Source organism: Leuciscus leuciscus, assembly GCF_965113295.1.
Source record: "Leuciscus leuciscus genome assembly, chromosome: 21".
Lineage (NCBI taxonomy): Eukaryota > Metazoa > Chordata > Actinopteri > Cypriniformes > Leuciscidae > Leuciscus > Leuciscus leuciscus.
The window spans coordinates 8785619-8798611 of record NC_138745.1 but is presented as its reverse complement, the minus strand read 5'-3'; the positions used below and the strand labels follow the sequence as shown (position 1 = coordinate 8798611).

General features: G+C 38.0%; 2 protein-coding genes across 2 annotated transcripts; one reads left to right on the top strand and one right to left on the bottom strand.

Moving 5' to 3' along the window:
- The first annotated feature begins 800 nt into the window (after nt 1–800).
- Nucleotides 801–3260, top strand: egr2b (early growth response 2b). Its single transcript, XM_082151550.1, has 2 exons — nt 801–1147; nt 1509–3260. The coding sequence occupies exons 1-2, from the start codon at nt 976–978 to the stop codon at nt 2579–2581; spliced, it is 1245 nt and encodes a 414-aa protein (XP_082007676.1). The 5' UTR covers nt 801–975; the 3' UTR covers nt 2582–3260.
- Nucleotides 3261–4899: 1639 nt separating this feature from the next.
- adoa (2-aminoethanethiol (cysteamine) dioxygenase a) lies at nt 4900–6241 on the bottom strand. Its single transcript, XM_082151567.1, has one exon. The coding sequence runs from the start codon at nt 5995–5997 to the stop codon at nt 5251–5253; it is 747 nt and encodes a 248-aa protein (XP_082007693.1). The 5' UTR covers nt 5998–6241; the 3' UTR covers nt 4900–5250.
- Nucleotides 6242–12993: the final 6752 nt, after the last annotated feature.

Sequence of the window (12993 nt, the reverse complement as noted above, 5' to 3'; positions counted from 1 at the left end):
AATACGAAAAACAAAGCAGTGAACAAAACTGTGTGAGCCAGGGATTCTCATGCGGTTATAAGTGTGCGGTTTTTATCAAATGCACCATGAACGCTCCAACACCAGCAGTAGAGAGCAAAACAAAAATACATCAACTTTTGTTTAACTATTATAATAAATTTACTTTCCGGTAGCACTCTAATTATAGAACACCATTACTAAAAACGTTTCCCTCTTTCCAAAAACATGGGGTCTATTTAAATAGCGCACTTTCCGACCGTGCCATTGAAGCAAAGGTAGAAATTCCGTGATTGTGTCTCATTTGATTGTGGTTTTCTGCCGCTATGAGCCGCGTCTCTTTGCTCGGCAACACTCGCGAGTTTCCGATACTCAATTTCCGGAATATGCTCCATAAATGGACGAAGGGGTGTAGCCGGATAAAACCATTTATGGTGTGAAATGAACCGGAATTCCTGATTGAGAATGATGCGTTGTATCAAAACGGAATATTTTTTTTCCACTTAGGATTCATTTTCTTTCAGCGAGCGTATGCCTTTAGCTTATTTATGTTATTTTCTTTTATCTAAAAATATTTTCAAACAATATGCAATATAGTTTGTTATTTTTCTTCTCCTAGCACATTGCTTTTTATGCATGAGCGGCTGTACAGAGAAGATTCTCCATTGACAAGTATTACCTCAACGCGTCACGCAGTCTATAACCAATCAGATCGCGCAGCGCTACTTTAGATTTGCCATTCAGTCCTTAAATGGTCAGTGACGTAGTGACACATTGATAGGCTCACCATAAATACATACTACCACTAGAAGCTCCGCAAGGATCTGTCATTCAACAACACAGAGCCGTCAGATGGCACCACAGTGAACGCTAAATAACCCGTTTACTGACAGCTTTCCACATGTAACGTTTTGAGCGAGCGTTCGCACAGGCACACAACACTTTGTGAACATCAGAACGAGTGCTTCTTAGGACTTCATGATGACAGCTAAAACTTTGGAGAAAGCCCCCGTAACTCTGGGTGGCTTTGTGCACCCGCTTGCCGAAAGCATCTACTCAGTGGACGAGCTTGCCACATCACTGCCAGCATCTGTGACTATATTTCCAAACGGTGATTTAGGAGGACATTACGAGCAGATGCACTCTGGAGGTAAGAATGATGTGCGCATCTCAACTGCTTCCATCCTCACGTGCTCTCTGTGTTGATATATCGTTCGCATCTAGGGTATTCAATGGGAATGAAAACGTGGTTATTTTGTATGGGAAATCCAACTTGCTTAAACTGGAAACATGCAATGTGCTTATGTTTGACTAGTTCAAAAAAGAAAACAGGGATAGAAATTATTGCAAACAACGATGCTATATGCCTAATGATGATTTTACAGTGAGCAGCTTTTTACTGATGTGTGCGTAAAAGCTACGCGCTTTGCATCTGATGGTTGCATGATCCATTAAGACAGCCTTCTTTCACATGTCTCTAAACCTTGCTTTTATGTGCATTTTTTTTGCAGATGGCTTGCTTAGCGGGGATATGAGCACGGATAAGCGCTCCCTCGACTTATCCTATTCCAGCTTCGCGCAACCAGCTGGCCCTCGCAACCAAACTTTCACCTACATGGGAAAGTTTTCCATCGACTCCCAGTACCCAGGAAACTGGAACCCAGAGGGCGTGATAAACATAGTGAGCGCGGGGATCCTGGGCATGACCCAGCCATCCTCAGCATCCTCGTCACCAGCATCCTCAGTGTCCCCCGGCCACTTCTCCAGCACTCTCAGCTGCACCATGGCGCAGAACCAGGCAGACATGGAGCACATATACTCTCCCCCGCCACCCTACTCTGGATGCGGAGAGATGTATCAAGACCCATCCGCATTCCTCTCCACCTCCACCTGTCCGATCTCCTATCCTCCGCCATCCTACTCATCCCCAAAGCCAAACACAGACTCCGGGCTGTTCCCCATCATCCCGGACTACGCCGGCTTTTTCCAACCCCCGTGCCAGAGGGACATGCAGTCGATGCCCGACCGCAAACCGTTCTCATGCCCGCTGGACTCTTTCAGAGTCCCGCCCCCTTTAACCCCCCTGAACACTATCAGGAACTTCACACTGGCGGGGCCGGTATCTGATGGACCCCGGCTACCCACTGCCTACAGCCCGCAGAATTTGCCGCTCAGGCCCATCCTGCGCCCGAGGAAGTACCCCAACAGACCCAGCAAGACACCCGTGCACGAGCGTCCCTACCCCTGCCCGGCGGAGGGCTGCGACAGGCGCTTCTCCCGGTCCGACGAGCTCACTAGACACATCCGCATCCACACCGGCCACAAACCCTTCCAGTGTCGGATATGCATGAGGAACTTTAGTCGCAGCGACCACCTGACGACCCACATCCGCACGCACACCGGAGAGAAACCGTTCGCATGCGACTTTTGCGGGAGAAAGTTCGCGCGGAGCGACGAGAGAAAGAGACACACCAAAATCCACCTGCGACAGAAGGAGAGAAAATCCTCCTCTTCGTCCACTGGTGTGTCCAGCACAGAGCGCGGCGTCGCCACGGGCATCTGCTCGTCCGCTTCAAGCCAGTAAACTTTCAACTGGACTGTGCAATATCCAACACTATGTAGGCAATATAATGACAATAATAATGCACCATTCGTAATATATTAAAACTGGGTGAAGTGATGTTGTGAAATCAAGTGCCAAATCGATATGGACACATTTATTGTGCGCACTTTTAAAGGTGGTGCGATGTTCGTCTTCTTTTTGCCTCAGTCGCATGCTGACTGACCAAACGCACTTTGTTTGAATATATTTAGGCCAATTAATTTAATAATAATAAAATAACCTTAGATAGCACGTGGGAGAATTGTGTCTTAGATGGAAAGTTGAGAGGTTGCATTTAAAAAAAAAAAAAAAGTACATTTAAACTAAACTTTCAGAGGTGTCAAAAGGTGTCTAACATCACTATTTTCTCCCATTGTCGTGCCTTTTGTCCGTTCATCTTGTACATACACCAGAAGGCTTGAATTAAATTGTACATTATCCTTTAATATGAAAGTTTTTGAAGATATATTTTTGTACACACTGTTTCGTGTTGCATTTGTGCTTAAACAAGAATTGTGTATAGCTGAACTCATAGCGATTTGACGTTTGTTCTGTTGTTGTTCTGACTGATATAAATGTATTTGTTATGAAGTGACTAACGCAGGTCAACAATGTCCTACTTTGTCAACATGAAAATAATAAACAACACCTGGATTGTGAACTTTTGTTTAACTGATTGATTTTTATTAGAGATAAAGGGGTGTAAAAGGAAAAAGTGAAGTAGACTTGTAGGGACATTCCCGTTTTGCCACCATTGAGCTCTGACTCATGGTCCCATAAGGGTCAGCACCCACACACACACTGTGTTGTTTACAAGTGCACAAAGGGTGTGAATATTCACAATCCTTAATTTTCAATACAAGGTAATGTTTAAGGTGGACAAAATGACTCACTCTGTGATCTTACTGATTTGACAGAAAACACAATGTTATGACCACTCTTTACAGAGTAATTGAGAAACGACAATGAAAAATGACAAATAATTGTTGCCACTGTAAGAACCTCTGTGGTTTTATGTGGTTGAAGGTGTACCAACCCCCAGATTCAGGACTGGGACAACCCCATATTTACATCACAGCAACATGATGCCAATATTTACAATGTTATAACTAAGAGGATGAGAGGCTAAGTAAAACTAAAGAGCTGCATTTATATAAGTGAATATTATATAAGCATCAACGATACACTGAAAATTTTACTTTAGTTGTATTCAGGTCAGTCTAGAAAAACAGCGATAGTTCACTTCAAAATGAAAATTCTGTCAAAATTTACTCGCCCTCAAGTTGTTTCAAACCTGTATGACTTTCTTTCTTCTGTTGAACACAAAAGAAGATATTTAGAAGAAATTCAGTAATAGTTGATGGACCCCGGCCCATTGACTTCCATATAGTAGGGAAAAAAATACTATGAAAGTCAATGGGGTCCATCAACTATTACTGACTTTCTTCAAAATATCTTCTTTTGTGTTCAGCAGAAGAAAGAAACTCATTCAGGTTTAAAACAACTTGAGGGTGAGTAAATGATGACAGAATTTTCATTGTGAAGTGAACAATTCCTTTAAGGGATGCAGGAAAGGACAACACTGTAAAAAATGTGGCTGCGATTTAGTTATAACAACTTAAAATTTGTTGAGATAACTTAAATATCCACCCTAACTAAAGTTAACTAAACTTAATATTTTAAGTCAAGCATGAACACATACTTTTTAAAGTTGAAACAATGTTGGATTTTAAGTTGTGATAAATAATCGCAGCAATTTTTTTTACAGTGAATGTCTAACATAATGATTTCAGTATTATGAAAACAAATGATTACTTTTAGGCTCTTTTAGGCTTGTGTCTCGTACGTTAATGTGACAGACAATGTGTGGGAAACATGACGCCACAATAGACATTAATATGTCAGCTAACATTCACACTGAAAGTCTGCCTTTAAAACAGATTTCTCTCAAGTACGCAACACAACCTATTCCAATTTACAGAATCATTACCATTAGTGATAACAAAACTAAACAAAGCAAATTGTCCACGCATATAGATGAGAAGATAAGAATGTTTTAGTCACCTAATTAATGTTTCTCGTATGCAGTGGGAAACTGCTATGAAGGGTCAAGTTAATTATTATGTTTAATCAAACTTAGATATGCAAATGGCCAATAACAGCGCACATTTTATAGCACCACTTTCAAGTATGAGTGCAACAGTGGCAACTTTTTAATGCCACAAATAATTAAGTCAATAATAATAATAATATAGAATAACCTTGCACATGATGCACACGAAATGCTGACAAAGCCAAAATGAAAATGATTTGCAATCATTTTAATAGTACTTCAACAGTAAAAATATAAACAGTACATTAGAATTAGTGTTTGTGTACAGTCTTTTAAAATAAATTAAACAAGTATTTCATGTAGATATATAGTGTGCACTTATACAAGAGTAAATGCTTTTCAATGTATACATTCATTATTCACAAGCAAGGCCACAAAGAGTTGATTTAGCCTATGGGGCGCATAGGCTTGGACTGGACATTTAAAATCATGTAGTGATGTTTCCAGTCCCAAGAAAAAAAACTAAATTTGTACACATCTGAGTTAGAGCGAAGACGGATCATGTGCAGAGGCTACTAGTCCATTCCAGTGTTCATCTCTACACTGAAACTTTAGGACCGGGGTAAGGCTCCCCCCCGCACCAGAAATCATCTGGTTGGGGGATCTCTAAAACCCAAGTTTCATCTTCACCGCTCTGCTCTGACTTTTTGCCAGCAGTTTGTAAAACTTTGTAGTAGTGACAATCTCTCCCATCATCAGGGTCATACGGTGGTGCCAATATATCGAGAAACGCAGCTGGTCCATCCACTGCATCAATCTCATGAAGGTTGTCTTTGAGAGGGCTCAAGATGCAAGGGCCGCTCTGCTCAGAAAACAGTCCGGAAGACCTCAGCACGGCTCTCCTCACATCATCCCCCTGGAAAGGTGGCTCAAACTGCCTCTCAGTTTCACTCTCAGCACCCACGGCTTTATCCAACTTGTCATAACACCTTATATTGACGTTGCCATATAGGACCTTCAGCATGCCATTCATCCCAGGATGGTCATGCAGAGGGATGGAAGTCCCAGACTTCAGCAGAAACACTCCCATGCTGAAGACATCATTCTCACAGATGTGCATGTATGTGACCGGAGGGACTGCTGAGGACTGTGGGGGAGATATGGAGGCTTGCTTCGGTGGCGCAATATTCAGATCCGCAGCCCTTATGTCGGAGAGCAGAGAAACCAACCCTGCCTGCTGCTCTAAAAACACTTTATTGTCCCCAATGGCAGAGGAAGAGTTTGTAAAGGTCACACAAGCCTGGCTCGCTATCTTCTGGATCAGCGACGACTTGTTCCCGGGCATGTTTAATAGAAAACAATCGAAACCGTGATTTGTTTCGAGCCACGCGATGAAAACAAAAGAGCTTTTACGCCGGACGAGATTGACTCACGTGAAGCATTTAAAGCAGTCGAGTGTATTCGTGTTGAAAGTTACGATAAAAATAACTCCATTGAGGTACAAACATTAATTTTTGCATCTGGATAAAATCCACAGACCCTCTTCTCCACCGCCCCATTCATGGCTATTAGATCCACACGTCCTCAACTACTCCGCATGCGCAGAACACCCGGGAAGAATAATGGATCTTGCAGTTCTTTTGCGCTTATGGATTGAAAATAAATAATTAGAATAGCGGATAAACACGCAGACAGATTCAGATAGGCCATGTCAATATTCTCTGACACTGCAGTAAATATGTTTATTTTTGTAAACATGCCGTCAGTTTTAATAATTGCACAATTTAGCTCAGTGATAGAACTACAACACCCAACAACCTCCACATTGTTGACCCTCTCTTGTGAGTATGAGGGGTGGGGAGGCCCGTTGGGCCATTCAACTCTGTCCCTTCCCCCACAGCCACCCTGGACTACAACAACACATCACCACCCTACCAACATCATCATGTCATTTATTAACCACACAGGCTTGATCTCTAGAGTAAATTCTTAGTGAAACAAATGCAACAGTGTACATGCAAGCCATATTTATTTATCCAAATAAATGTTTTAAAGTGAATAATGTTTAAACAATACAATGTTGACTAAATAAACAATAGTTTAAAAAAAGAAATGTTTCCATCATTGAGTGTTAAATCTCATACACAGCACCTTTGTGAAAAAGAAGTGAGCTTAATTGTATTGAATGTGCACTGGTAGTGTTCCTCAAATCTTAAAATTACATTTTAAAAATAGGCTATACTTGCTGATAACATAATATTAACGAAAAAGAAAGTCACTTAAGTGTACTTAAAGAGAGTACACTTTCAAGATTTGGAGTCTTAACACACTTATAAATCAAATTAAATGTTTCAAAGTTCATTTTTAAAAGCATTATTTTATAATAATCTTTTGTTTAAAGAACTTAAAAAAGTAAACTTATTTTGATGTGTTGAGTAACATACTAAAATATATGTAAAGATTATAATTTTAACTCTAGTGTGTTTCCATTTGCATCACCACAGACAATAAGACCATTTGTGTTTGCAACTGATAGTAACACCAGTAATGTATCATCACGTGGTGCATCCAGCTTAGATGATCAGATCACAAATTCAAATTAAATTAACACCACTGTCCCCTCACTAAGCAACAACACCTAACCATATAGGCTACACATTTAATATAATAATATAGTCTGACTATTACTCTCAGGGTCCAGTTTCTCTCAAACCTCTACACCTTATAATTGAAGTCATTCATGATCTTTTGTCAGGTTGGTGTTGATAGCAAGAGGACCGGAAGTGTGCATGGATGGAGCAAAGCACTGAGTAAGTGAAGTGCGTCCTCTGCTCAGGACATGATGTACCTTTGTGCATACTCACCACAAAGACCATCCTCTTGAGAAATAATGAGGCCTGCTCATTTACTCAAAGAGCAAGCGCATCCAAATACCACTTCCGTTTGGGTAATTCAATTAGATCCTCTCTCAGCGGCCAGGATATGGAGATCAGACACATATGGAAGATCCTTCCATACAGTCTTGAAGCCATGGTCTTTTTTTTAAAGCAAAGAGAGGATGGTATGGTGAACCCTTGTGAAAAAGAAGTACGCTTCAGCACTTATTGCAGAAATAAAATACTTGAAAAGAAAATGCATTAGTACGAACTGTATGTAATGTTTTTGGACCCTTAATTGCATAATAAAATGAAAATGTATTATAGATTCAGTTGATATTAACCCTCTGGTGCTCCTCTTGTGGTGGTCACAAATGACATGAAATGAATGTATATTTTAGTTTTATAATGTTTTTTTATTTTTTACATATAGGGGATGTTATGGTACTAAATTATATTTAGGCCTATGCAGTAGTTATAATCCATTTATTCACCTTTTGAGCATATAGGCTATCTGAAAAATAAATGTCCAACTTAAACTGTCATAAATCTTAAATGCTTTGTAGCACAGATTAAGTTTGGTGTCTTTTTAAAGACGACACTTGGCAGATTATTGCTGAAGAGAAAAAAAAAAGGTAAAAAAAAGTGAGCTTAAAAAAGTTATAGAATTTTACATTTATTGTTATAAAAAATACACAAACATACAATTTTCAATTTTTAAATGAGACATATTTATATTTCCGCTCTAAAACTGCGAGAAAATCAAAGCAAATAAATCAGAACAAGTTGTGTTCCAAATTTGAGCTTCATATGTAAAAAAAAAGAGCTTTCAGTAAAATTTGGCGGGGCGCAGTCCCAAAAGTTTCCACTAGGCCTACTACTAGATGAAATTCCTTTCCCATTGATTTCCAATTTTTGACCGTGAGTGACAAGTGTGATTTTTTTTGTTTTTGTCTATACACATAGCAAGTGCCAAAACCTTTACCAAGTGTCGTACCATTCCAGTGAAGTATACAATTTTAAAACAAAAAGGGCATCAGAGGGTTAAATGCAATTAGTTCAACTTAAGAGAGTTTTTTTGGACCCACCTAAGTAGGACTTAAGAACATCTTCCTATATCATTTTATAATTATTTCTATTTTCTTTGAAATATGGTACAGTGTATTACCAAATGTACTAACAAGCAGTTATGATCAACTAAAATATACTTTATTTATATATTTGTATTGAAACGTGTACTGTATGTCATGTATTTGAATATATATTTGTGATTAAATATATTTTCTTTACTGTGTTAGTCCAGACATCAAAATAAATGTACTTCTTTAAAGCATGACAAAAGATTATTAAAACATGATCATTTAAAATGTACTTTAAAGTCAACTTTAAATTTGACATTATTACAAAGTTACTAGTCATGAAAGTGTTCTCTCTTTAAGTTATTTTTTTCTCTTATGTAGTCCCATATATCTCTTTTAACAAATCAAAATGAGCATTTAATATTAATACTAATATTATGAAAATGTGCATAATTTAATGATTCGCTTTAAAAACCAGGAAGAATTATGAAGCGCATTCCTTTTGTGAAATCTGAGCTTATTTGTCCCATTTGTTAATGTGGTGCTATACGTATTTTTTTTTTACTGCTGACTTGTTTTATTTAACAAAATAAATATTTAGGATAACACTTTACAATAAGATACATTAGTTAACTACCTTAGTTAACATGAACTAAGAATGAACAAAACTTCTACAGTATTTATTAATCTTAGTTAATATTAATTTCAACATTTACTAATACATTATTAAAATCAAAAGTTGTATTTTGTTAACATTAGTTAATGCAATGTGAAGTAACATGAACAAACAATGAACAGCTGTATTTGTATTAACTAATCTCAACAAAGATTAACTAATACAGTTACAAATGTATTGCTAGTTAGTTCATGTTAGTTAATACAGTAACTAATGTTAACTAATGAACCTTATTGTAAAGTGTTACCATATTTAGTATATAGTATATAAAGTATTAGTATAAAGTATATAAATATTTAGTTAATGGTTATGTGGTTTGGACTTTTGTGATTTGGGTCAAAATGTCAAAACATTGAATCTCACTCCAAGAAGAATGAATCAACAAAGGCTTCAGATATTAATTTCAGCTCTTAAATTGTCAATTTCTCTCTGTACAGAGAAACTGATATCATGGAAGGCTTACAGTTCTCTTACAATCCCTTTACTGTTATAAATAATTCAGCCGACTTGTATATGTACGTTAGCTCAGAATAAGCACGTTTTTCCAAGCGAGATGCAATCGTTCTCAGCGGCTAAAGTCCGGGGCAGATAAAGGCAACATTATTCGCCGATGCTTAAAATGTGCATGACTAACATTGCATAGAGGTCAGACAGAATGGAGTTCATGCATCTCTGGTAATTCCAGCCAAGAATCCTGAATGAGCAGAGCAGAGGACAATAAGACTTTCTAATTGCTCCGACATCTTGTGGTGAACGTCCCCATTGTTGTGCTCAATCTGCCGTCTGTTCTGTTATGATTGGTGGTACATGCATGCCTTTGTCAGTGAAGAGTCTTTTATGCCTTCACAAATGAGACTCCATTGATTTCTTGAGGAAACTGAAGCAGTTACTGTTTTTAGATATGCCAGCTATTCCCTCGGATCATAAAAATTCATGTTTTGGCTGTTCGGAAAAATATCTGCATGGTTAAGAGGCAAAGGGCAAAGAAAATGTTGTTGTTCTTTATGTGAAGAAGGATCACTCCACTTTAATGCACTGCTTTGATTATGTGTGTATTCCGTGAATGAGGGGCTGTCATTCACGCAGCACATGCGTAAGCTTTCTTCGTCATCGCTTTATTAAATCAAATTCCAGCTACACAGCTGATTCACGAGATCAAAAGCAGTGGCACATTTATGCAGTGCAACATGGAATAGTCATGTTGAAATGATTTCCCATGCGTATACTTAGTTGATTAGCAAATGGGTAATAGACAAAAATTGTGTCAATTTGATGCTATCCACAGTATCATTCTAAAAATAAGTATTCCAGAAGGAGGTTTTCACAGTGATAGAAGAACCATTTGGGGATTCCCAAACAACTTTTCAGAGAACAGTTCTTATAAGATCAATTTTTTTCTTAGTGCTAAGAACATTTAATAAAAAAACTTTTTCCACAGTGAAGAACCTTTTGTGGAATGGAAAGGTTCCATGGATGTAGGAACGTTCTATCAATGCAATAAGGATCCTTTATTTTTAAGAGTGTATCAAACTTCACGTACAATTTGCATATCCGGATATTTGTCTGCCAAAAAGAAAAAGAGATGCATTTTATTTGATCTCAATGGCAAAGAATTCCCCCAATGACAAGGGTCAGTAACAGTGCTCACTGTGTCTGATGAGCAGGGGTCATTGACTGATGCTGGCTGGATAATGAGAAAAACAGTTTTAGTGCTATTAAGCTTAAAAAAGCTCAACATTTGAATATTATATTTGTTTTTCCAAAGCTCTATTTGTGACCTGTGGTCCTTCCAAACACTAGAATCTTCTAGTCTTGATGCATAGACTTAAAATTGTTTCTTTTATAGTCAAAAAACACATACACACTTGAAGAAAAAACAGACATCAACTATAACCAATACTGTCAGTGTCTAAAATGACACTATTCGCAGAAGCTGTGGGTTTTGAGCAACAGGTCCTGATAATAACAGTAACACTATATATCACTAAAGTCATTCGCTGTCTTTCATGCTTGGTCTATGATTTGAAACAGTCCTCCAATGCAATCTGAAGTAGAAAGGATGAGGGCTGATGAGCTCTCCGCGAGACAAGACATGAAAGAAGACTTGCTGGATCATTGAGCTGACACTTGTCAGCCGCTGGGTAAGTCTTGCTCAAAGAGAGACAGAGGGCATTACACGAGAGGTTAATACAGAACCACAGCAAGAAGAGTTGCCTGTACACAGTCTGATTATAGAAAGACTGATAGCAGATATTTCACTCTCACAAGTGGGGTGAGCAGAGCCATCTTGAAATTAATACTTTTATTCAGGAAGGAAGCATCATATTTATCAAAAGTGAAAGTAAGACATTTCAAATTTCTAAACCGATTTCAATGCTGTTCTTTTGAAATCCTGAAAACATTTCCACAAAGTAAAATATTAAGCGGCAAAACGGTTTTCAACATTGATATTAATAAGATATTATTCTTGAGCAGCAAAGCAGCATATTAGAATGATTTCTGAAGGATCATGCGACACTGAATACTGTTGTAATGATGTCAAACATTCAGCTGTACCGTCCCAGTGTAACGCTGTGGTGTATCAGGAACAGGCTGAAGACTCAGAAGATGAAATCCAAATGACTTTTACTTTAAAAGTAACACTCTAGAATCATGTAACAATCATGGGAACTCACGTTAACACAGTGAAGGTATACAGTGACCAGACAAAGGAGTGTAGGAGAAGGAACAACTTAGAAGTGAACGTAACAAGGATAATTACTAAACACAGCTGACGCACATGAACTAATAATGACGGTAACCAAGGAGACGGATGAGTAGCGAACAAAGAATCATGTGACAGATGAAAACACACTCAAAGTCCATGAACAAAACTAAACTGAACGTGACACACAGGAATACATTACAATTTAAAATGTTTTAAAATAGAAAAGTTATTTTAATTGCTTCAAATACTGACCTTCATGAGCACAAGACACTTCATTCAATAACATTAAAAAGAAACTGTTGGAATATATATGATTGTTAGGTTTTTCTTTTTGTAAGTTTGTTGATTTACTTTTGTGTGTTTTCTGTATTTTTCCACAAATATGTACTTATTTTAATGTATGTTTTTTTGTGGTATTTTCCATGTCTATATTATATAGAATATTTTGTATTCAACTCAAATGAATTGTCAGTTTCAACTGCCTTTGTTGTTGAACAAAACTTTAATTAGACTTAATAAAAAATGACGTGCTATACTTATGTCAGTAGAAAATCAGGAAGGAATGCATTTTTCAATTTGAGCACCGGCAATTTCAATTTTGAGCAATTTCAAGTATATTGCTTTGTCCCAAAAATAACATGACATTATTCATATGAGATCATTCATCTGACTATGATAAAATGATCTCCTTATTATAGATGCACTGAAGTGCTGTTCTTGGTGGGTGAGTGAAAAGTGGAGCTATTGAGATGGAGGTAGACAAAATATAAACAGACTGAATCCATGCACCTGCTTGAGGAGGTTTTCGGATACGTGTTGATCCATCTGCATCAGTTACGTCAAAGTGACGCTGCAGATTCGCTCTGGTCTGTGTTTGTTTTTACTGAGAAACGGGGAAATGCACAGTCTCCAAACACTATGGAGGCGGTCATCTGATACTTCACCTGCTCTTTGTGTGTCAGCACGAAAGGAGGGCTCCAGGTGGGTCTTTAAGGTGAGACGG

Bases quoted from the DNA above. Each gene is read 5' to 3' on its own strand.
- egr2b (XM_082151550.1), top strand. From the start codon at position 976: ATGATGACAGCTAAAACTTTGGAGAAAGCCCCCGTAACTCTGGGTGGC. The intron at 1,148-1,508 runs GTAAGAATGATG...TTTTTTTTGCAG, and splicing joins CGAGCAGATGCACTCTGGAG to ATGGCTTGCTTAGCGGGGAT.
- adoa (XM_082151567.1), bottom strand. From the start codon at position 5,997: ATGCCCGGGAACAAGTCGTCGCTGATCCAGAAGATAGCGAGCCAGGCT.